The sequence below is a fragment of the Podarcis pityusensis genome (assembly GCF_964106645.2).
Source record: "Podarcis pityusensis genome assembly, chromosome: 6".
Taxonomy (NCBI): Eukaryota; Metazoa; Chordata; class Lepidosauria; order Squamata; family Lacertidae; genus Podarcis; species Podarcis pityusensis.
In genome coordinates, this window is record NC_138030.1 from 94,304,533 (window position 1) to 94,329,342 (window position 24,810).

Sequence of the window (24,810 nt, forward strand, 5' to 3'; positions counted from 1 at the left end):
TCTCTTTTGCTTTCTCTTTGGCATTAATCCTCATCAGGGATTCACCTGGATTGCAAGAGAGGGAGAGACTCTCAGCAGATTTAAACCTCACATATGAAAACACCCCTCTCAAAATCATTTATTTATCTGTAGCATTCATTTATTTATTGCATTACTTGTTTAATGAGTCAACTTCTGCTTAATAATAATAATTACTCTTAATAATACCCATTTTCCCCCAATTCCTGTGCACTTTCTAGGAAGCCGTTTTATCTTGCTGGAAGGCAGCCAGTTGGATGCCAGTGACTGGCTAAATCCTGCCCAGGTGATTCTTTTCTCCCAGCAAAACTCCAGTGGGCCCTGGGCATTGGACCTCTGCGCTCGACGGCTTCTGGACCCCTGTGAACATGAGTGCGACCCTGAAACTGGTAGGTGGGTGCTGTGTGAAGATGGGCAGGTGTCTGTATGCACCTGTATCTCTCTCCCTGTATTTGTATATCTGGAGGATTGAGGGAGCTTGTCTATAAGTACCAGAGAGAACTGGGAGAGCTTTGCCAAGTCCCACAGGCTGCCAAACAAACATTGGCTGTAAAGTCCTTTCAACAAGGCTGCTTCTCCCTCGATTCCGCCTACATAGTGACAACAAAACTCAAAGAGACATACAAAGCTGCCTTCTACTGAATCTGACCATTTGTCCATCCAGCCTAATACTGTTGGCTTTGCTTGGCAACAGCTCTTTAAAATCCTCAGGCCAAAGTCTTTGACAGCACCTTTTGCCAGAGATACTTTAACTGGAAATGCTGGAGATTGGGTCTCAAACTTTATTAATATATGCAAAATGTGCTAAATTAGGAGAGAGAAAAACTTGAGATCATTAAAACAACAACAAATCTTTTGAGTGTTCCAGGCTCCTCCTTGTAATTCCTTAGAGCTGAATCTGAGGCAAGGATGGATGAACCTCTCATTCTCTTATTTTCCAATATTTAGTTTAGTTTGCCCCATTTTTTTCTTAGATTTGCAATTTTTAAAAAGTCTGCATGAAAATTCATATGCATTTTATGTGCATTTTACGTGTGCAATTTTGCTTAGTACAGTGGTACCTTAGGTTACATACGCTTCAGGTTACATACGCTTCAGGTTACAGACTCTGCTAACCCAGAAATAGTACCTTGGGTTAAGAACTTTGCTTCAGGATGAGAACAGAAATCGTGCTCCGGCGGCACAGCAGCAGCAGGAGGCCCCATTAGCTAAAGTGGTGCTTCAGGTTAAGAACAGTTTCAGGTTAAGAATGGACCTCCGGAACGAATTAAGTACTTAACCTGAGGTACCACTGTATACATATTTTTATAAGCAAATTTTCCCTAAAGGACACATTTTTTGTATATTCTCTTCACTAATATAGGCATTTTTGCATGTGCTTTTGCTAATACATGCATTTCTTAATATAAGCACAATTAATTTTTTTATTGTATATGTGTTTGTTGTGAAAAGTTTTGATATCTTTCTTAATGGATAGCAGCATACAACTATGTTCATTCATAAATAAAATAAGCCGCCACCCTACATGGCTGGAGAGTTATATTGTTAAAGCCAGAGTAGTGTGCATTTTGAAGGAGAGCCGTGTTTTGCTTGGGGAAAGGTGAATTTGGTACCTAAATGCTAATGAGACAAATTCCCCCCTCAGGAGAAGGGGCAGGCAGCCCTCCTTTCTCTCAAGCATCTTTTGCACTCACTCCCCGTTCTTCTTCCCTTTGCAACCGTGACTCACTTGCCGTCCCTGCATTCCACTACAGAGCTGGCGTTCCATTTATTCACAGCCATCTGCCATGGCAGCTGCCAACCCTAGCAGGCCTCTGAGACAGAGAGCATCAAGCATCCTCCTAGGGGGGCCTTTTCCAAATTCACAGGTTTTTGTCAGTGCTCTGAAAAAAAAACAAAACCCACAATGTTTTTCTTTAAACAAAAGAGAAGAGCTTCTGTTGAGGCTTTTGTTCATTTGGCTGCAACCCGATTTGGGTGCTGTGAAGATCATGGCGGGTTGCCAAAAGGTAGCACTGGTTGCTTGAAGCAGATCCAGGCTGAGCCACAAGACCTTCCACACACACAGGCCAGTGCCTGGTTCTTTGCTCTGTTAGCCACACACCAGCTTCTCCTGCTTCATTTGTTGCACCCCCAAGATAGAAGCTGTTGGGAATGACACCACAGACCCTTTACGGACTTACCCACACTTGCCTTTTCCACCACTCTTTCCAGGCACAGACTCACTCTTAAAAGCTCCGTGTCAGATCTTGGGGTTGTTGTTTTTTGGCCCCAGAGTGTTTCCCCAAAAAACCCTCTCTAGTGCTCAATCGGAGCAAACATCAATCAGTTTGCTCCAATTGAGCTTTAAAGAACAGGTTTTCACAGGGAAAACTCCAGAGCAAAACAAATTATGTGCTTGGACATGGACCTTTAAGGCACAGACCATGCCTGCAAAAAAGTAGAGTGAACTCCTTAAAAATGGGAAAAAAGTACCTCTGAGGGTGTGCAGAATGGCTTTACCTCATCACTGTGAACAAGAGCAGTGTTCCAAACTGAGGGCATTTGGGAAAATGTTGCCTGCAAGCATGTCTTTAGGCAGAGGCTTCAATATAAGAGCTGCACCTACAGTCTGGAGAAAAACTCGCAGCTGGTTTCTTGTACCTGTCTCTCCCTCTCCCTTGTTCCAGCAACCAGGGCTGGCCCAGGACATTTTGCCACTCATGGAGGCAACCCGAGCCTTTCTTTCCTTTTGCTTGAAAAACTTACCAGCCCAGTGGAAGAAGACACTTTTCTCTTTTTTAATGCTCATCCTAGTAGATAGTTTATCAGTGAATTAACGGATGGAGTGGAGAGTTGAACCTAGCCCTGGTCTTGCCCTGAATATTCCTGCCCTCTTATCTCCCACCTCTGTAAACCTTTGTTGCAGCTTGTCTGGCTTTTCCTTGCTCATTGAGCTGGAAGAAGCAAAGAGAACAGGAAAAAAGGAGGACAGCAGCAATCTTTAAACCAAAGAAAGGAAGTGAGCATCAAAAGATGCTGTAGAAAATAGTTAATTTGTTTGCAGAAGCAGTTGAGAAAGTGCTCTGCCAAAAGATAAAGGAACTTATTATTCAAGGGACAAGAAGTGACAGCCACATCTCACAAAGGGTATGATATGCTCAAAACACGTTAGGCAAGAAATTGGTCTGCTTCTGTAAAGAAACCATTTTTCACAGGGCTCTTTGACATCCACCTCCTTTTAAGCATCTGATTTTGCATCGAACACTGAGGCTTTTGAAAGAAAAGGGGGAGTTTTGGTGAAGAGGTGTTTAGATGAACACATTTTATGCCTGCTTCTTTGCTTGTTTCAAATCACGCAACTTAAAGAATAACGGGATCAATAACTATCGTTTTTCTCATCTGCTTCATTGATGGGAATAAAAATTATGGAGGGTACCATATATTCAAGCTGGGATGATATTTCTCAGAAAAGAAACTCTCCTGGAGATGAAAAGCTGGTTTGTGATATAGACCTACCTTAGAACTAATCAGGAAGGAAGGTCCTACAATGCACCATTTAGAATCTGAGAGAGGTGTCTGAGTAAATATATTTGTTGATGTATTTTGGAAGCAGTTGTCAGCCCTGAGTAGCTTGGGGAACGAAGGGCTACGGTAAGCGAGAGTGCTGCATCACCATTTAGCAGGCTGTGCCACCCAGTTTAGGGTAGGGGTGAGGAGCATTTCCTCGTGGGCGTGTGCATGCTGCTGGGCGTGGACGGGCGGAGTCAGAGGCAAAAGTGTGTGGAGTAACAAGTACAGAAGACAAAGAGCTTTCTGTACACACATCTCTCCACCTTCCAGGCAAGCAAGAGACATTGCCACCATTCAGGGACACATTTCACCCAGGCAAAAGAACTCCAGAAGTGCACAGAGCAGGTCTAATAAGGGAGTGTGGCCTTAGGAGGGAGAACAAGCCTGGAGGGCTGCATCCCCCCCCCCCCCATGGGCTGGACGCTACCCCCACTGCTGGCTTAGGGAATCTCAGTTGGAGGCCCTGTGAGAATTTTTTTTTTTAAATAATATTTATTAAAGTTTCACAAGAAAATGATCACATTAATAATAAATAAATAAAAAAGAAAGAAAGAAATTAACAATAAAAAGAGAAATACACAATACAAAATACAAAAAGAAAAAAGAAAAAAGAGTTAAAAACAATTCCGTCTTTTCATCACTTCTTTTACGTTTACTTGTTTCCCGGACCTCCTCATACCTCCCTCTTTTGTATTCCAATTCAATTTGTTAGTCCAGCAATTTCTTTCCCTCCTTTTTAATCCTGATCTTTAATCTTAATATATTATAACATTAAATTTTTACCTATTAAAAACCAATTTTTCCATTCTTTTAACCATTACTGCTAGAAACCGCTTAACTTCAATCCGTCATCATTCTAACATTCATTAATTTTACAATATTTCTGTAAATAGTCTTTAAATTTCTTCCAATCTTCTTCCACCAACTCTTCTCCCTGGTCTCGGATTCTGCCAGTCATTTCCGCCAATTCCATATAGTCCATCATTTTCATCTGCCATTCCTCCAGTGTGGGTAGATCTTGTGTCTTCCAATGCTTTGCGATAAGTATTCTTGCTGCTGTTGTAGCATACATAAAGAAAGTTCTGTCCCTCTTTAACACCGATTGGTCGACTATGCCCAGGAGAAAGGCCTCTGGTTTCTTCAAGAAGGTATATTTAAATACCTTTTTTAATTCATTATAAATGATCTCCCAGAAAACCTTAATCCTTGGGCACGTCCACCAAAGGTGAAAGAATGTACCTTCAGTTTCTTTACATTTCCAACATTTATTATCGGGCAAATGGTAGATTTTTGCAAGCTTGACTGGGGTTATGTACCACCTGTATATCATTTTCATAATATTCTCTCTTAGGGCATTACATGCCGTAAACTTCATACCTGTGGTCCATAACTGTTCCCAGTCAGCAAACATAATAGTATGTCCAACATCTTGTGCCCATTTGATCATAGCAGATTTCACCATTTCATCCTGAGTATTCCATTTCAGCAGCAAGTTATACATTCTTGACAAATTCTTAGTTTTGGGTTCTAACAGTTCTGTTTCTAATTTTGATTTTTCCACCTGGAAGCCAATTTTCTTGTCCAAATTGTATGCCTCCATTATCTGATAATAATGAAGCCAGTCTCGCACTTTATTTTTTAGTTTTTCAAAACTCTGCAGTGGCCCTGTGAGAAATTAGAGCCCAGTACTCCTTGTCCTAAGGGACATGGGTGGCGCTGTGGGTTAAACCACAGAGCCTAGAGCTTGCTGATCAGAAGGTCGGCGGTTTGAATCCCCGCGATGGGGTGAGCTCCCATTTCACAGTCCCTGCTCCTGCCCACCTAGCAGTTCCAAAGTATGTCAAAGTGTAAGTAGATGAATAGGTACCACTCCGGCGGGAAGGTAAACGGCGTTTCCGTGCACTGCTCTGGTTCGCCAGAAGCAGCTTAGTCATGCTGGCCACATGACCCGGAAGCTGTACGCTGGCTCCCTCGGCCAATAAAGCGAGATGAGCACCGCAACCCCAGAGTCGGCCATGACTGGACCTAATGGTCAGGGGTCCCTTTACCTTTACCTTACTCCTTGTCCTGGTTATTTTTCCTTTGTAGCAGGAGAATAGTGATCTAGTCATTGAACTAGTGACAGGGGAATGACAATAAATGCAGCTGAAGACTTGCATAAAGTATTATGATACTGGTCATTTTATTTCTGACTTCTTTCCTAAAAATTCCTGGCATGAAATTGGTTGTTTTCCACTGCTGCTACACACTTGAGTTGATGAGGTCCACCAGAAAAGCAAGGTCTCTTTCCCTGATACCCATACAGTTCATTCATTATTTTCCTTCTCTTGTTTCTTCTTCTGCCTCCAGGCGAGTGCCTTTGCTACGAAGGTTACATGAAGGATCCAGTGCATAAACACCTTTGCATCAGGAACGAATGGGGCACAAACCAAGGGTAGGTGACTTTTACAGGTCTCCAGAATCATTGCAAACCCTGCATGCCTGCTATTTATGATTGCTGCAGTCTCTAGTGAATTGCTCAGTGCAGTGTCTGCTGCAACTTCTTGGGGTCGGTATCAGCGGATGAAGTCCTTGCAACAATGCAAAGGTGCCCCTCCTGGCTCATTAAAGCTTGCCAAGGGACTATTATTTATTCGCCTTTTTTCTTTTGTTTGTTTGTTGTTAGTGGCTTTAGCTTGCTCAAGGCAGCCTAAAGCTACTTACAACCAAAGTATGACCAAATGGATCTAGGCTGTGGTCAACACATCCTTGTGGGAGGGAGTGATCCTGGGAAAAAGCAGTGATCCCAACAACACCTGAAAAGCCCACTCTGGACCCACTGAGTTGTGACAGCTGCCACCCAGTCACAACTGAGCGCGTGGTGATGCTGCAAGTGCTGAAACAGATTAACTTGAAGTATTTTGAGAGGGGTACAGGCCTGATTATGGGAGTGAATTGGCCTTGGCCACCTTGATGGGTGACCTTTATTGGGAGAAGGACAGAGAGAGTGTGATCCTGTTACACTTGATATCTCAGCTGTTTTTGACGCCATTATCCATGGTAACCTTTTGAGCTGCCTTAGTGAGATGGGGATGTGGGTGGCGCTGTGGGTAAAACCACAGTGCCTAGAATCGTATGGTCGGCGGTTCGAATCCCCGCGGCGGGGTGAGCTCCTGTCTTTCGGTCCCAGCTCCTGCCCACCTAGCAGTTCGAAAGCACCCTTAAGTGCAAGTAGATAAATAGATACCGCTTTATAGCGGGAAGGTAAACGGCGTTCCGTGTGCTGCGCTGGTGCAGGCTCGCCAGAGCAGCGATGTCACACTGGCCACGTGACCCGGAAGTGTCTGCAGACGGCGCTGGCTCCCGACCTCTAGAGTGAGATGAGTGCACAACCCTAGAGTCTGTCAAGACTGGCCCGTGAGGGCAGGGGTACCTTTACCTTTACCTTTAGTGAGATGGGTATGGGAAGCACTATTTTGCAGTGGCTCAGGCCCCACCTGCAGAGTTTGTATTAGAGAAAAGCATTGTGTGTTTGATTTTTGGCCTCCTGGCAGTTGTGCTCTGGGTTGCTGCAGGGTACCATCTTGTCCACAATGCACTCTACATGGGGCTGCCCTTGAGGTTGGCCCAGAAGCTACAGCTGGTGCAAAATGCGGCAGCTCAGCTACTCCTTGGGGCAGGATATCGGCAACGTGTACCCCCCTCTATTGAAATACTTGCACTGGCTGCCAGTTAGCTACTGGGGTAAGTTCAAGGTGCTGGTTTTGGTGTATAAAGGCCTATACAGCCTGGAACCAGGATACCTGAGATTGTCATAAACCTGATTGATCACTGCACTCTGCAGGTGAGAGCCTCCTGCAGATTCTGTCTTTTCAGAAGGTCCTTTCTGCAAAATGTAGGAATCAGGACTTTCGATGTCATCTCACCTCCGCTTTGGAATTCCCTCCCATCACATATTAAACATATTAGATCTTCCTCTTTCAACGGACCTTTTAAGTTCACAGAATCGTAGAATTGTAGAGTTGGGAGGTACCGCAGGGGTCATCTAGTCCAACCCCCCGCAGTGCAAAAATCCTGCCCACAGAAAAGTTGAGATCTTTCCCAGTCAGGAATTGTTTTGAATATGCTTTGGAGTTGTTGTTGCTGTTGTTGCTGTTGCTGCTGCTGCTGTTGTTTGCTTTATCACTTGTTGTTTGCCACACTGAGGTTCTTTGAAAGGAAGGGCAGGATAAAGGCAGTTCTTAGTAACTGCTCTGAAAGATATGCCTGTATTGCAAGCTAGCTAGCGAATTAGTAAAACTCCTCTGTCTAAGGACCAAAATTCCAAGGTTGTAAGTCATTAGTACAGTAGAGAGACAAGTGTATGGTTGCTGCTTTTATTGGCTTAAGTGCAAATGCACTCTGTGTGTGTGTGTGTGTGTGTGTGTGTGTGTGTGAGAGAGAGAGAGAGAGAGAGAGAGAGAGAGAGAGAGAGCACTGCCCCCTAGTGTTCAGTAGTGCTTACACAGAAGACAAAGTTTGCAGGAGCATTCCTGAATGTCTCCATGTTCTAAGATTACCAGATCATTGCCCAGAGATCTCAGATTTGCCTTGAAGTAGCGCAAAGCAGCAAGAGGACCACTTTTCTGTGAATATAATATCAAATATAAATATCACTAAATCATAAAGCATAATCTTCCTGCCTGCCTGCCTGCCTGCCTGCAATTTTTTATTTTAAATGTGAACAAGATTAAGGGATCATCATAATCATCATCAGTTTGTGATGGAATGTCATCAAGTCCTATTGCTCCCAGGGGGACTTTGTGAATCAGTGTGTCCTGCAGCAAGAAGCCCTGTCTTCTCGCTACTAAGGCGGTGGGTGGATGAATAATCTTTTTCCGAAGTCTTGGAGGGAAAAAAATTGGAGTGGAATGAGAACAGTGCAACCCTTGAACCTTCTTGTTAGGGAATCTAGTGGTCTTCTACCTGATTCTGAAGTAGACCATTTATCTGATCCAGGTCATGATCTGCCTGGATTGGATCAGGTGATTTTGCTTTGGTATCCAAGCACAGCAGATTTCTTCTCCATTCTTAGAGATGGGCAACGTGATTGGCTTCTTATTTTGTTCTCTGTGAATGGTTTAAGCACTTTGATCATGCATGCTTTGTGAGTTGTGCTACAGACTTGATTCTGCACATTTATCATTATTTTTTATTATGGTCTTTTCCATGAGTATGACCCATCCAGAGTTAAGGATATTGAGATCTCAGTGGGTTCAGTGGGAGAATCAAGTACATACTTAGGTCCCATTGATTTAAATTGAAGTTAACACTAAACTTTTTGTGTTTTGAGGTTGTGTTATATGAATCAATACATTCATAAATCATTTTCTGAGTATAGAAATGTGTACTGCTTTCCTTTCCTTTGGAGCAAGGCTGGGCAGCCCCATACATAATACCCAGGCTTGTCTTTTTTTGGGGGGGGTTCCCTGTTGTTATTATTATTTTGCTATTTGCACTTTAGATCTGTTGAATCCCCTCACTTTTCTTTTATTTCTTTTTTTCATTTTTTAAAAATCTGCTCCCAGCACTGCTGCCGAATTACCAGGAGAGCACAAGTGCTGACTTAAGTGTGTGGAAAATTGCTCAGATTAGAGCTTAATCATAGTGATGGCCTGTGTGCTAAGGAGAAAAGGGGTCTAGCCTGCTGGCATCCGTAAGAACGCTAAGTGTGGATTAATTATCCCTTCACACTCTTTAGCCGCACTATCATAATCACAATCATGGTGGTTAAAGAATGTCAAAAGAGGGCAGAATTTGATTCTGTCCCCCCCTTCCCATTCAGCGCAGGTTTATGGCTGAAGTGGGGATTCTAATCTATGTTAATTAATGGAAGTAGTAGACCAGCAAGTTTAATTAAATTAAAATGCAGTGCAGTGTTCTTGTGTGAGGGAAAAGCCAGGCAAGCTCCATAAAGTTGTGCAGCTGTAGCTAAACCCCACATGCGTTCTCCCTGCTTCCCAGTGACATGGCTTTGGTAAGTACTCTCATTGTTGGTGAGTCTCAGTGCATCGTGATTCAACACTCCCTGGGTTAATTAACAATAATTGCCCGTTAACATCCGAATGGGGAACCTATGGTGACCAGGATCAAAACATCCCAGGGTCCCAGGATTACTGCCTTTTTCAGTTTCCAGTAATCACAGTTTCCCAGTTTAGGAAATCCCAGACCAAGAAGGGAGGAGGGAAGGGGTGGCTCGTGGAGGTGTGAGGGCACAAGGACAAAACCTTTGCATATCTTAACTTACCTAACTGAGCCATGCATGTCCAGACTGAGCAGTCCAATTGCCAGCTCGCTTTGCTGGGGAAATGCATAAGGCTGTTGAGTGACCAAGTACTCACTGCATTCTATTGACATTACCCACACACTTCCCAGCATACCAAAGGGTTAGAAACTTGGCATTTAAAACAGAAAGGAAGAAAACAGGAGGCTCAATTCAGTATGACCTTTTCCTTTATATGGGGAAGGCTTTTATAAGAGCACGGGAACTTCAAGGAGCTACAGAGATTTTTTTCTTACGGTAAGAAATACTTTTTTTAAAAAAAGGAAGTGCAGAACTTGCCCTTGGTCATAAACACTCTAATCAGAACGTCTTTGGGCCTTTGCTTTTGAAATGTAGCTTCAGATAACACTCCTCCATCTCACCATCACACGCCTGAGCCGTCTCATCCTCCCACCCAAGTTCCCACTGCCTTTTCAGGGCTCTGTGATTTTCATCACTATCTGATTCTTCCAGGGGACGGATCCTATGTCTTCCAAGGCTTTGTTGTCCTCCCTTTGCTCTTATTTGTAACCCCCTTGGAGACTCATCTTGTCAATTTGCAGTGGATTTTTATTTTATCTGTCTGCTTACAAATCTTCAGAAAGAAATGGCACACCAAGCACACTTTTTGCCTCTCCTCGACCTGCCCAGCTACTCAAGATTGCATTTAGACCTTGCAGTTGCTGATATGCCTGCAGATGTGATTGTCCGCCAGTTAGTGCCTTCCTTCTCCTCTTTTTCTCCCTCTCTGCCTTCTCCTGGTCCTCGAGGGATACAATTACCTTCAGATGCCCTCTTGTCTCTCTCTGGCTCATTTGTCCCCCCCCCCTTTTTTATATTCTTCCATCTCCTATCCTATGTCCTCCTATGGCCTGTAAGGTTCTCTAAGGCTGCCTTGCACAAGTTCTGTACCCAGAATGGAATGAAGTGGCTGAAGCAGATGAATCTGATGGTTTGGAACCAAAAGTTGTTGGAGTAAAACAGTTACTGGGGGCGTAGTATAGGGGACACTGTTGGGTCTCAGATGGTAGTCAAGTTTTCAGATCTCCCCTCAGCCACGAAGTTTACTAAATGGCCTTTACTCACTCAGTATCTTTCAGCTAACCTACCTCACAGGTTAGTTCCATGTTTTGTATGTAATCATAATGCATTTACTGTACATAATTCTGAGTTCACTAGCCCAGCCCAAATAATTTTAGCATCTGAGGGCAGAAAATCCAAATGCGCTCTCACCATCCACCCACAGCAGTAAAAGGGACCTAAAATGGGTGTGTTGTGGCCAAATAAACATTTTTATAAACATCAAGTCTAACAAGATGCCACGGAAGAAAAGATCAGCGGTAGCTCATGGGGCACGACTTCAGCCGTGTTGTGTCCATCATGCCATAACTATGTATTTCATGTTCTATCTAAACAGTTTGCACTGAATACATGCAGTAACTGGCAACTAACTGTCCTTTAACAGTATCTGGAATCTGATGCCAAAAATCATCATCTGCCTCATATTGTAGGAAAAGCCCTTTGGCTGCATGGATCTGCTTTGTTGATGATGTAGCTTCAAACTAGGGAAGAAGGGGGTGGAAAGCCTGCAGCTCCGTTTATTTCCTTTCCTCCTTTAGGCTGGCTCAAGGACTGGGTTAAGCGGCTGGTGGGATACAGGCAGCTGATTTCTCACCAGTAAATGTCTCTGGCAGGAAAGACTGCAGACTGAGATCTTGCAGTGTGCGTTCAAGTGGCCTGCTTTGAGCAATTTGGGATTTAGTAGCCATCAAACAACACAATTTATTGCACTCATTCTGCAAATTAGCTTGAAGGAAAGGGACTGGATTGTCTGGGTCAGACCATTGACCCTATCAGCTCTTGTGCCATGAACCACTTGAGATTCTTCACAGCAGATTAGAGCTTCACGGTCTCAGGGCATATTCCTAACTGGTACTGCAGGAAAGAGAACTTCTAGGTACCAAATTATAAGAAGGAAAAACAACAACAACCACATGGGCTGCCTAGATTAGAACTGAGTTGAAACTTGGCAGAAGTGGGGGGGGAGTTAGTGCACCCCTGAAATATGACCCCCCCAACAATAGGTTGACAAAGGAGCTCAGATGATATGACCATGTTTGTGGAAGAAAGGAACACATTCTCTTTGAGTTTCTGTGCAGCTCAAATGCCTCGCCATGGGAGATATTCCCTCTTCTCTGTCCTTAGTGACTTCAGTGCATCAGGTGACACATTCCTCACACGATCCCTATTTGGCTGGAACTACAATACCTTCTCCACTCACCTGGCAGTGAGCTCCATTGAACTCAATACAATTTTAAAATTTGTGAGCAAAACTTTGATAATGCAGTACTCCCGTCTGGATAAATTGGGGGGAGGAAAGTCAAGGGTAGGGAGGAGGGGGCTGCTTCTAAAAATAGACACCCCCTTTGCTTTAACTATGATTTGTTTGCATACTTCAAGGCTACTCTTGTTTCTTCATCCCCTCTCACTTTCCCGCTGCCAAAGAATTAATCTCAGAGCATGGGCACGACTTCTGGCTTATGTAGCTGTGCACAGCTCCAGGTCCACTTGCTGGCTGTCTCTCCATAGCAACAACACCATCTTCAAAATCATCTGTAGAATGTAGAAGCAGGGCAGTCAAGTAAATGCAGTGGGTGGCTTATTGTGAAAAATGCTCATTTATAAGAGGGTAACTGAAGTGGTCAAAGGAAAAGGATTCAGGACATAGTTTGGCACAATACTCATATGCCAGGCAGGGCCGTCTTAAGTATATCCGGCACTGTGGTGCAAAGATCCCTCTGGTGCCCCCCCTTCCCAGAGTTGCTGACCTTTTTATGGCACTGCCGGCAGCTTCTCGGGGCTGGAGGAGGTGGGCAGTGGCTGGAAGGCGGCGGGGAAGAGGTGGAGGCTCCGGGCGTGGTGCTGCTTCAACGAGGTGGGCGAGGGCAGTGAGCTGATGCCAGAAGGCGCCACGCCCAGCCCCTGCCTCTTCCCTGGCGCCCGTGCCACTGTGGCCATGGCAGGGGGAGGCGCTGCTTCAGCGAAGCTTAGCGCAGGCGGGTGAAGGCAGCGAGAGGTGCCACGTCCAGTCTCTGCCTCTTCCCTGACGCCCTCCAGAACTTGGTGCCTCTATGGGCAAGATGCCCCTGGTGCCAGGTCTGCTTGCTGCAACTTGGGCAGGGGTGGTCCTGGAGTCAAGGCATAGAAAGGCATTGGAAACATGTTCCCTGGTCTCACAGGAGATGTCAGCTGTGGAAGACGTTGCAAGTTGGATGAGTGGTCGTCTGGCCAGGGAGGGTTTCCTCCGAGCTCAGTTGGGTGTCTGGGAACCAGGCTGAGGAGAGAGCTTTCCCCCTTTATTCTCTCCCTACCGGGGCAGCCCCAGGCAAAAGACCCCATGTATCCTGCGCAGTCCTTTCCCAAGCTGCCCTACATATAATTTTCTTATGGAAGGGGAGATTTATTTTTAGAGCAGTGAGCAAAAACTTTATACTTCTCTTGTCTAATTACACTTTCAGTGCACCCCTATCTTTGGCAGGATGCCCTTTTTGAAGTCATTAGTCTTCTCAGCAGGAAGAGATGATCATCAAAGACTCTGTTTCCCAGCAACCCCTGCTGTGTCGTTATGCGCCAGAGGATTGCTGAGAGAGCCTGCTAAGTCTGCTCTTTCCTTCCCCAGCCTTAAGCAGAGATTTCTTTGAACTGGGGCCCAGGGAGAGGGCTGCCGACTCTCTATCTCCAGACTCCTTTCTGAGAATTTCATTTTGAAACCAATTTAGCAATTAAAAGCAGCACAGGACATCAGAAAATGCAGGACAGAGGATTGTGAAATAAATAGCTGTGCAGAATTGTCCTAAAAGGGGTAGGGCGGGCGAAGCTTGTTCTCTCTTGGGTCCATGAACCCCTCCCAGATTATGCGCTGCGTACTGCAGATAGGGCCTGTAATCCTATGCAAACTGGTTATACAGTATACAAAGGCTACATATCGCTACCAAAGGGCAAGTCACCAAATGCCGCTTGCAAAACTGCTGGCAACATTTTTTTGTTTCTCCTGAAGCAAACTTCGGGATTTCTTTTCAGGCAAACGGTCTGAAGAATTCTGATGGAACCCAAAATATTCCAATGCTACTAGCAAAATATCAGAAGAAACCTGCTAGATCAAACCAAAGGCCTATCTGGTACAACATCCTGTTTTCCAAAGTACAGTGTTACCTCGGGTTAAGAACTTAATTCGTTCTGGAGGTCTGTTCTTAACCTGAAACTGTTCTTAATCTGAAGCACCACTTTGGGGCATCCTGCTGCCACTGTGCCGCCAGAGCACGATTTCTGTTCTCATCCTGAAGCAAAGTTCTTAACCCAAGGTACTACTTCCAGGTAGGCGGAGTCTGTAAGCTGAAGCATCTGTAACCCGAGGTACCACTGTAGCCAGTCAGATGCCTTTGGGGAGCCTGCAAGCAGGACTTGAAGGGAATGGCACTTTTCTGTTGCTGCTCCTCAGTAGCTTAGTAGTGAAGGCTGGTCCGTTGGAGCAAGGGGTTCAGTTCCCCACCCACCAGCCCCCACCTGCCTGCCTAACTTACAACCTGTCCTGAGTGTTGCACGGCCTGTCAGCTAACTGTTAGCTCCTTTGTTGCCCTTGCAGAACTCAGCAGGCAGGAGGACTGGGACAAAACTAAAATAGGTTGCCTCTGCCTATAGAAGACTGTTGGTCTCCCTGCCTCCTGCCCTGTTGGTCCCAATGTGCACCAAGCGATACTGGTAGCTAGTACAGTGGTACCTCAGTTTAAGAACTTAATTTGTCCCGGAGGTCTGTTTTTAACCTGAAACCATTCTTAACCTGAGGTACCACTTTAGCTAATGGGGCCTCCTGCTACTGTCGCGCCGCCAGCACACAATTTCTGTTCTCATCCTGAGGTAAAGTTCTTAACCCGAGGTACTACTTCTGGGTCAGCCGAGTCTGTAACCCAAAGTGTTTGTAACCTGAGGTGTTTGTAACCTGAGATACCACTGTACTCAGCCTCTGAACTTGAAGGCTCCATGTAGCCACCATGACTTGTAGCCACTGATAGATTTAGCCTCAGAACTTTTTCACAGGGCAGATTACGGCCTAGGAACACTTGGGATATGAGGGCAGATGCAAACGAGGGAATGGACTGAAAATGTGAAAGGCTGAATCAGAGACCAGAAAGCCTGAATCAGAGGCGAGGTTCTGGAAGTATTTCCACTAAGATCAGGAGCCAGTGTGGTGTAGTGGTTAAGAGCGGTGGACTCGTAATCTGGTGAACCAGGTTCGATTCCCCGCTCCTCCACATGCAGCCGCTGGGTGACCTTGGGCCAGTCACACTTCTCTGAAGTCTCTCAGCCCCACTCACCTCACAGAGTGTTTGTTGTGGGGGAGGAAGGGAAAAGGAGATTGTTGGCCGCTTTGAGACTCCTTTGGGTAGTGATAAAGCATGATATCAAATCCAAACTCCTCCTCCTCTTCTTCTTCTCCTCCTCTGTGCTATGGGGTGTGTGGGGATTAGTGCTCAGATGGCTGGTTAACTAACAGGGTAGGTAAAGAGTGAGGAACCAGTGGGTGATGGGATAATGAATCTGAAGAAGAGGAGCCAAGAGACAGAAATAGTTTACATATTGATTGAACTACTCAGACTGTTGTTTGAATCTACATTGCAAGGGCTTGGTGCCACATGTAGGGTGGAAACTTATGGGAAAGTGTTAATATTTGTGAAAATGCAATGGCAAGCTAGGCATATCCCTACTGATCCAAGTTTTACATATAGAACAGGAAAAGATGATGTGAGAAATCCACATGAGATGGCCGGCGGGGGGGAGAGGTTTTCACTCCATGTCATTCCCAACTTTGCAAAGCCTATCTAATTTCCAATGATATAGCAGAAACTGCCAATTAGATTTCCCCTCGATTCATCTGGGCACATCAATGGAAATTCCTGTCATCAGAATTATATGGTAGCTACTGCATGTCGTAAGCAATATTCTGCACAAGACTTGGCATCAGGTGTGAAATGAAAAGAAAAGAAAAGAAGGGAAAGCCCTTGGTCGGTTGACTGGTTAAATATAGTGAAATGTTTGTTTAATTTTGTCAGAACAATAAGAAACAACAGAAATAATTATACTATTTAGAAAAATTGCTTTCTTCTGAGAAGCTTGTACTCTTTCTAATTAGGAGAATCATTACCACATTCTTTTGACTTCAACTGATGGGTGAGGACCCACAAGTTGTAAGTTGTATCCCTTTTGCATCCCTCCATAGATGACCTTAGGTGAGTCACAGCAATTGTGCCATCCACTGCCATGCCTTTTTTGTTGTTACCTAGCTTTAAAAACTCGGGTGGTGCTGTGGTCTAAACCACTGAGCCTAGGGCTTGCTGATCAGAAGGTCGGCGGTTCGAATCCCCGCGACAGGTTGAGCTCCCATTGCTCGGTCCCTGCTCCTGCCAACCTAGCAGTTCGAAAGCACGTCAAAGTGCAAGTAGATAAATAGGTACTGCTCCGGCGGGAAGGTAAACGGCGTTTCCGTGCTCTGGTTCGTGGCAACCCCAGAGTCGTCCATGACTGGACCTAACGGTCAGGGGTCCCTTTACCTTTACCTTTACAAAAGGAACAACAAAAGAATGGAAACACAATTACAAGATGCAAAGGGAAACAAGGATCACATGACACTGAAAGCTCTCCTTAACAATGTTGTGGGAAATCAAATGCTCCTAAGCTGTTTGAGCTGATCAGAGACCTGAAGCTGCTATTTGCATTTCCAAGGGAAGCTCCCATTGGCACCCAGGGAGGCTTTCCTTGAAAGGCAAATGGAAGGTTTAGAAGGGGAAAGTTGTTAGGACTGTGGGAAAGAGTAAACATTCCCTCATTATGGGTCCTGAGGTTGCTCAAGCTTCCCTGCAGCTCCTGTTTCCACAACAAAATTGTGCATTCTCATTCCACACAACTAACATGTCTCATTTCAGCCTTGCATCCAAGTAAGTAAAGAATGCAGTCTTACTTGACTATTAACAGCACAATCCTATGCTTGCCTACTCAGATGTCAGCCCCACTAAGTTCAATGGGACATCCCAAGATAACTGTGCATATAGGCTTGTAGCCTGAGTGTGTTAGATATACTCATATCTCTTAGCCCCCAGACTATTTCACAGTGGCTCTGATCTACCACAATGCATTTGGCTTTCCTTTGAATAAATGTTTTGTTTTTTCCACATTCCATAAGAATTCTGCAGTTTGATGTCTGAGGGTACAGATCAATATTGTTCTATTTATGGAGATGGTTAGCTATGACCTTCATGATGTGAGATGGCTCATTAGGACTGAAATTTTACACTTACCTGGTAGAAAGTCCCAACAAAATCAAGGGGGTTTACTTCTGAGTAAACATGCTGAGGTGTGCCCTGTAAGAGCCATATTTGGTGTGGTACAACACACAATTTTTTCCATAGAACGCACAGCAACCGTCTCCATGTATGAATCATTTCTCCTTGCCGTCCCCAAGAAACGGATTCACTGCCTCGTTTTAGGTGTCTCCGCTATTATTTTCTTCCATTTTGTAGGGTTATGACATCAATTAGTACATCTTAAAAGGGAAATTAGACACTAATAATAAAGTAGTGGTTTTAAATATTTATTTAACAATAATGTATGATTAAAACATGTTTTAATGTTCATAAATGGATTCTTTGATCTCTAAAATGATGGCGGGAGGCGAGGGGGACATCTTATGCCTACTCATTGGGGATGAGCCATAGCTCAGGTGCAGACAGAAGATTCTCAGTTTATTATTGTTAATTTTCCCACAATTAGCCCTGCTGAAATTTGTTTTCCTGGCATTCATTCTCTTTGTGCTCTTCCCAGCAGCCATTTCTCCTTTGGTTACTAAGTGTACTTTTGCACAAGTAGCAGTATACAACGACAAGCTGAATTCTACAAGTTGTATAAACAGTAATTGAGAAACTTGGAATAATTTGGTTTAATTTCCAAAGAAGGGTGTCAGTCATATATATGCTTTGAACTTCTTAGGGTAGTTCTCTGCTACCCTTACTTTGACAAAGCTGGCCCCATGGAAGGTTTCCCTTCTGTTTTCACAATTGCATCTCTACTTCACAGTTTGTGATGCTGATCATTACGCACACCATTGTGCTTTCAGGTTGCTGCATAAAATGTGAAGTAGCCATGGAATCCATTTAAGACTAGATTCAGAATAGCTTTTACAAAGAGCTGAAAGCAGTTTGAGAGAGGCATCATTTCCTGTGGTGTACGCACGCATTTCATTTTTCCACTGTTGCCCTTGCTTAAACAGGTTTTGAAACAAATACTTTAAAAAAAGCAAAAACCCAACAACATTATTTATTAAAAGTTTGTCCTGCTCTTCCATCTTTTATCCTTGCAAATAACTTCCATGGTAGTTTTGGCTAGGACTGAGTGTCCCATTTGCATCCCATGAGCTTTTGGACTGAGCAGGAATTTGAGCAAAGATCTCTTCAAAATCCAGCACTGTATCCCAGCCTTTCCCAACCTGGTGCCCTCCAGATGTTTTGGAACACAACTCCCATCATTCCTGATCCCTGTCAGGCTGATGGGAATCATAGTCCAAAACATTTGGAGGACACCAGGTTGAGAGAAGCTGCTCTATCCAGTCTACCAAGCTTATATACCACAAAATGCCGCTTTCAAAGTGCTTTCAACTCCAGAAAAAAATATAAACTGTCTCTAGTATAAGATTTCATTTAATTGTGTACAGCTGGAGCTTCAACACTTTATCTCTTGGCAGAAGCAGCAGAGAAACATTCTCTATAGGTTCTCCCCTTTTCTATTTCCCATTTTTTATCAGTTTCTTTAGGCATGGGAAGAATTCTAACATGCCCACCTCCCTTTAATCTTATTTTCCGAAGACTAAATGTTTCCAGTTCCTTATAGAAGGCATGTAACAGTTCCATTTCTGAAGTCCCATTAGGACCTACTGCATGTATGTAGCTTACCCATTCCGTCAGGCCTCTCTTGGATGAGTCTCCCGAGCTGTTATAATAGGGTGGGGGCGGGTGGGGGGGTCATTATCTGTCTCTCCTTTGAAGTTTTCAGCTTTCAATTCAGAAACAGGTAGCAGCAGAGCAATATTTAATTCAGATACCACTCTCTGTCTCTTCTCCCCCCCACCCTTCTCCTGAAGCTTACACTATTTATAGGTGTACTTGAAAGCAAGTCAGCTATATAAGTAGCTCATTACCGGCCCCACATTTCACATTTAATGAGTTCTGCTGCAATTCTACCATTGGTTTCTGAAGCTTAGCCTCCACGTTGCACAATGGTTTCCATAGCAGGGATCCCAGTGGCTTTCAGGTCCGATTCTGTTTCAGCCAATTTCCTTCTGCTTGTAGACTTGAAACAGTTCACAGAGGAGGAAAAATTGACAGAATTTTGTTTTCAAAGAGCCAACTGGGGCTCGGCTACATTTTCTTTTAGCTGGCTTCCTAGTTGGAGGTGGTGACAGATCGTCCTAAAGACTAGGTCTTCTTTCGTTGTACAGGCCACACTGGCCTGCAGGGGGCCATACTAATGACCCAAGAAGCCAAATGTCTCTAAATTCCTGCTGGTCAATATGTGTTTTGAAAGGAAAGGAAGCTTGGTGATTGAACTTATTTCACTTCTAGCCGACTCTTTTCTCTGTGTAGTTGAGAAGTAGCTCCCTTTCTATTCTGCTTGATGAAGAGTTTTGACTAACTCAACAACATCTGTACTCCAGTCCTGCTGAAACAGAGGTCATAGCTTAGCAGCAGAGCTCCCAGGTTGAAGCCTTGGTGGCTCCAGCTGAAAAGTTCCCCTGTAGGTGATCTCATTGGACAGCCACGGCAAGCCACAGTCAGCCTTGGGTTAGAAAGACAAGGTTCTAAAGCTGTGACCTATGGTCAAGAAGGCAAACACTATAGCCAGTGTCTTTTTTCCTATTCAGTTACATATTGACATATATGGGTCAGCATCTTCAGAACCTCTGAGGTATCTTGTAACAATTTCACAGTTGGGCAGAATTTCTGAAGTAGCTATCAGCTGGTGCATTATATATTAGCCCACAGTGAGAGTGTGGAATTGCTATTGCACACATAACATTCCTTTCTTATGCGCAAAACTGTGGGAAACCCCTTTTTGCCACACTTTGATTGAGACTTGATGGGATTTCCAGGGTCTGGATCAAATTGCTCTGTGGACCATATCAAGTCTAATTGGTTGGCTGTTCATTCATGGATAATACGCAGGATAGAGAACTTGCTGTTCCTGACTTAGGCTCATGTTAAAATTCCCTAAAAGTCCTACTTCCATTTTAAACATAGTGCTAGGCTGGTCTCCTGACTCCTAATGTGTCGCAATGATTTGTTGTTGCTGCTGTAGTTTGATTATTTAGGGCTGCAATGTTTAGTAGACTAATTAGTTAAAATAATCATTTTAACTCACAGATGTGGTGAGATCCAGGGCTCATCCAGAATTACTTCTGTGCCATGCACAGGTCTGCTATTTAAAGCTCCCTGTCTGAGCTGTTTGCTTTTCTTTTTGCTCCAGCAAAACCCCACTCTTTACCACTTAATCAGAGCAAACGTCAATCCACAGAAACCCCCAAATTTCTGTTTTTTTCCACGGATTCAGCATTAAAGAGCAGGTTTTCCTGGGGAAAGCAGAGGGGCAAAAGAAAAAGTGCTTGGACATGGAGCTTTTAAGTGCGGACCTGTTCCTAGAAAGCTCAAGGCAAAAGCTAGGTGTGGATGAGCCCCCAGAGGGCCCCCATAACCACAGCCAGGGCTTGCTGCAGCCCCCCAGACCCCTAGCCCCCTCGCTGAATGGCTGTCCAGCCAGTACAGTGGTACCTCGGGTTAAGAACTTAATTTGTTCTGGAGGTCCGTTCTTAACTGAAAACTGTTCTTAACCTGAGGTACCACTTTAGCTGGTGGGGCCTCTTGCTGCTGCTGTGTGATTTGTTCTCATCCTGAAGCAAAGTTCTTAACCCGCGGTACTATTTCTGGGTTAGCGGAGTCTGTAACCTGAAGCGTCTGTAACCCGAGGTACCACTGTATTGGGTGGATGTGGCCGCCAAGGGCTGCATCGGCTGGCCAAGCTCCCCACTGCGTGGGCAATAATAATAACAACAGCAATAATAATAGGAAGGCACTGCTTCAACGCATGCACCACATTTAAAGACAAAGAAAGAATGTTTTTCTTTTCCTTAGCTGTCATTTTGCTCTTGTGCAATTATATACAGACTTAACCAATTAATCAAGTGATGTTTACACGTGGATGTATGTATGTATGTTCCTTAAGTTTCCCCAGAGACCTCCCAGAATAGATTATGAAAGGCTGTACACCTGTACACACACCAGTGTACATTTGTAAAAGCATGTTCTTATTATGGCACCCGTGTCCTTTACGTAGCCCAGGGAGGGCATGCAATGTGCTGCTGCCCTTGCTGTCACCCTCTGCTGCCTTCCTTCCGTTCTGCCATGGGCTTCATGGGCTGTTGGCTGGCGTGTCACTTGAAGGAGGATGGAAACAAAGTGATCTGCAGCTGGCCAAAGTAAACTGGGTCATGAACCCAGACAGCACAGATCTCCCCAGGCAGATTCTGTCACCTCACCAGCGCCCCCAGATTCTAGACATGGGCCATAGCTTCATTCCCTTGCTTTAGAGAAGACTGTGTGAGTGCTGAACATCTGCCCAGAACAAGGCAGTGTCAATGAGCAGTGTTTTTCATTCTCTTCTGTGCTGAAGAGGACAGCGGGTTTTGAGACTTATCTTGATAGAATTCCTGCCTCCCTTGCCTGATATTGTGGAGGATTGTGTGTGTGGATACTCAGTGATATAGAAAGGACATTCTGCACATGTTCAGGAGCACTCTAGGAAGCGTTTTCTGGAGAATACCATACACGGTAATGTTTTTGTGGCTTCCCTCTTTGTGTGCACATCCTGTTAAAAGGATGATGGCTTTGGTGAGTAGAGGAGGCTCTTGCTTTCTACCCCTCCTCCTTCCCTTCCTCCCATGTATCTTGTCCAGTCTTGCCCTCCCTAACTGAACTTGTCCAGTGGACTGATGCCCTCAGGACCCTCCCAGCTCTGGTCAGAGGATGTCTCTCCCTCTGTCACAACGTCTGCTTGGAAAAGTGAGCAACTTGGAACTAGCAAATCTTGGGCAATCTAAGAAAAATGGGACCCAGGAAGGATTCTTCATGCAATAAATTGGATCACTAACATCTTGTGATGTTCTGCTTTGCTGGGCACCCAGTTTGGTGCAGTCTCCTGTTCAGAAAGAGAGGCACAAGGGTTACCGCTTGTTCTGCCTCTGCCTTCTCCATCTCCCCTCTTCCTCCTGTGGCAAGCAAGGAATACAGCAAAGATATGAGGAACTGCAGGCCCTTCTTCCCACCTTTCTCCTCCTCTCTAACACAGAGAAGCAAACCATGGTGCTGAGGTGCTGAAACCCAACTGGGCTGATACCCGCCCCCTCTCTAAAGTATCTGCTGCACTTTGATCCAAGGAGGTGAGTAGCAGCTGCCGGTCCACTTGGGGATGCCAGACATGGAGTTTTAAAAGAGAAAGCCATTGGCCTGGCCATGGCAGCTTCCCTATAGCCAGCACTGAAGGCATATGTCAGATTTGTTCCTGGGCTGTGTAGGCAGGTGTCTGATGGCAGCGGTGGCAAAGCAGTAGGCAGCTGCCATGCCAGCCCAGAAACAGAATAGTCAGGGTTCACTCACCCCCTAGATTTGGTTGGCAGGGGTGTCCAGGAGGGCCTTGTCAAGGTTAGGCATGGCAAAGTGTCACAGGAGGACCCAGGTCAATGCTGGCCAGCCTTTCCAGCAAACTGGTAAATACAGTGAGTGCTGGGCAGAGGAAGAACTGAGGCTTGTGGGATAGCACATGGCCACAACTGGCTCACAAATTGGCAGCTCTGTTGAAATGACCTTAGAGGTGGCACTGAAGACATTCATTCAGTTAAAAGATGGGCTCATCATCTACAGCCAACTGCCCATCCAGCTGCTCCACTTGAGCTTGGCTCCCTTGTGGACTGAGGTTTGGTGTGGCTGGTTAAAACGGCTCCCATGTCTTCCTTGGAGATTCCTCAGTTTTCTTGCTCCCACTTCCTCTGTTTTCTCCCACGGTGCCCCTTTTTGTTCTGCTGCGTGCATCCCTTTGCCTCAGGAGTATTCAGTATCTTGGATACAGGGGATGGGGATGCCAGGGTCAGTAGTGCAAAAGGATTGAGGAACCAGTGATGGTTACTAGCACTGCATTTCCACTCTCTTTTCAAGCTCTTCCCTGCCACCCAACTCTTGCCCCAGTGTTTATAGTTGCTTCTTTTTATAGTCACACACACACACACACACACACACACACACTGCCCTGCTGTTTGCCTCAGCTTTGCAAAATTGAAGGACGATGAGATGAAAAGCTTCTTTTTTCCCTCCCTTTCAGATCTGCCTTCTCCTTTCCTCCCCGGGTCTCTCTCATTCTGCTTTGCAGCTCCCTGCGTCCCAGGGAGAAAAGTGTCTGCATTAGCATTCTTTTCACAATAACCTCGCTGGGGGGTGGCAGAAGAGGGTGGGGTAGAAGAGGGTGAGCAACAGAAAACCGAGTCACTGAGAATCAGAATGCTCAAAAGTAATAGAGTTTGAGAGTCATGAATCTTAGTTGAAAAAGAAACGCAATGCAGTTGAGGACTGGGGTCATATAAGCAGGCATACAATTACTGTAAATTTGGGCCTTGTTCTTATATTTGGTGGTCTTGATATGATCCTCCACAGGAGGGTGTAGGGGAACTGGCAGGCCTGAGGCTCAGGAGGGAATCTCACAAAGTCCATGTGTGCAATAGCAATGGCCCCTCTCAGGAGCCAGCAAATGTACAAACTGGGCCGTGGTCCTGGTTCACACATGCATATATATCACTTTGTTTCTCTGCTTGAGCTTACTGTTGGGTTGGGTTGGGTTGTCACATAAACCTGGAGCCTCCAGGATCTACTTCTTGTTATGTGTGATAAAGCTATAGCATCCCCAATAGGACTTCAATAGCACCTCACCCTTGTCGTGCTTGCTCCACAGACACTAGGAACCTACTTTTCTCTGTTCATTGAATAAGCCTTTCAGGAACATATATGACTGGGTGGAATTAATCCAGTGCTAGTGGAACTTCACCCTCTATGGCCCTCACTCTTTTCAGCTGTCTACCTAGTAGAGCTGGCCCAGAAACTGGCATACCCTCTGGAAAAATTTAAGAAGCAAAGGTAAAGCTGCATGACAAAATAGAGGGGAAAGAGTTGAGTCCTGTATTTGTTGAAAAGTCAGTAGTTGGCTGTAAATTCTTAATTATTTCTAGATTGCCCCTGAAGAAAGAGTTTGTGTTATGAAATGCATTGAGCTGTGATAAATATTATTGTTTGGAACTTTTGAAAATAACTCTGGTAATATCACATTGCCTCAAACATCGTCATCCTCATGAGAGTTTTGTCAGTTGTCTATCAAATGTTTGGTAATCAAATGCAGATAAATCAAGTGATATGTATGTCTTTTGAACCAAACTTTGATGATTGGCAACTGGGTGTGGACTGAGCCCACTGAAGAGCATTGTAGTTGAGGGGATGTGAGAAGTTGTCTGGTATTGTATCTGTGATGGCCCTTTCTCGTTAGCTCATCAACACTTGATGTTGCAGAGTTGTTTGAACAATACTTTGTTCTTCCCCTTAATTTCTATATTTAGTGACTTTTGGACTGCTGGCGGTTCCTGGACCCCAGTTTATAAGCCACTAGAGCCAAGGGGCTCTTAAACTCACTTCTTTGAACCACTAGTGCTCCTAGATTAATCAGATATAGAGGTTGAAGACTTTCAGTTTCAGCTTTTCTAAGACTGATGGCATGGTCTCTGGACTAGTAGCTACTTTAATCTGTTGGGTGGATTTTGTAGTTAGAACAGA

General features: G+C 44.9%; 1 protein-coding gene across 2 annotated transcripts in view; it reads left to right on the top strand.

Annotated features, from left to right (window-relative positions):
• The window catches only part of ASTN1 (astrotactin 1), a 215,213-nt gene that overhangs the window by 107,920 nt on the left and 82,483 nt on the right, over positions 1-24,810 (top strand). For both annotated transcript variants that reach the window (XM_081012041.1, XM_081012042.1), the window contains exons 7-8: positions 240-407; positions 5,920-6,004. In XM_081012041.1, the coding sequence (XP_080868167.1) occupies positions 240-407; positions 5,920-6,004 (253 nt within the window). The remainder of the gene's footprint in view (positions 1-239; positions 408-5,919; positions 6,005-24,810) is intronic.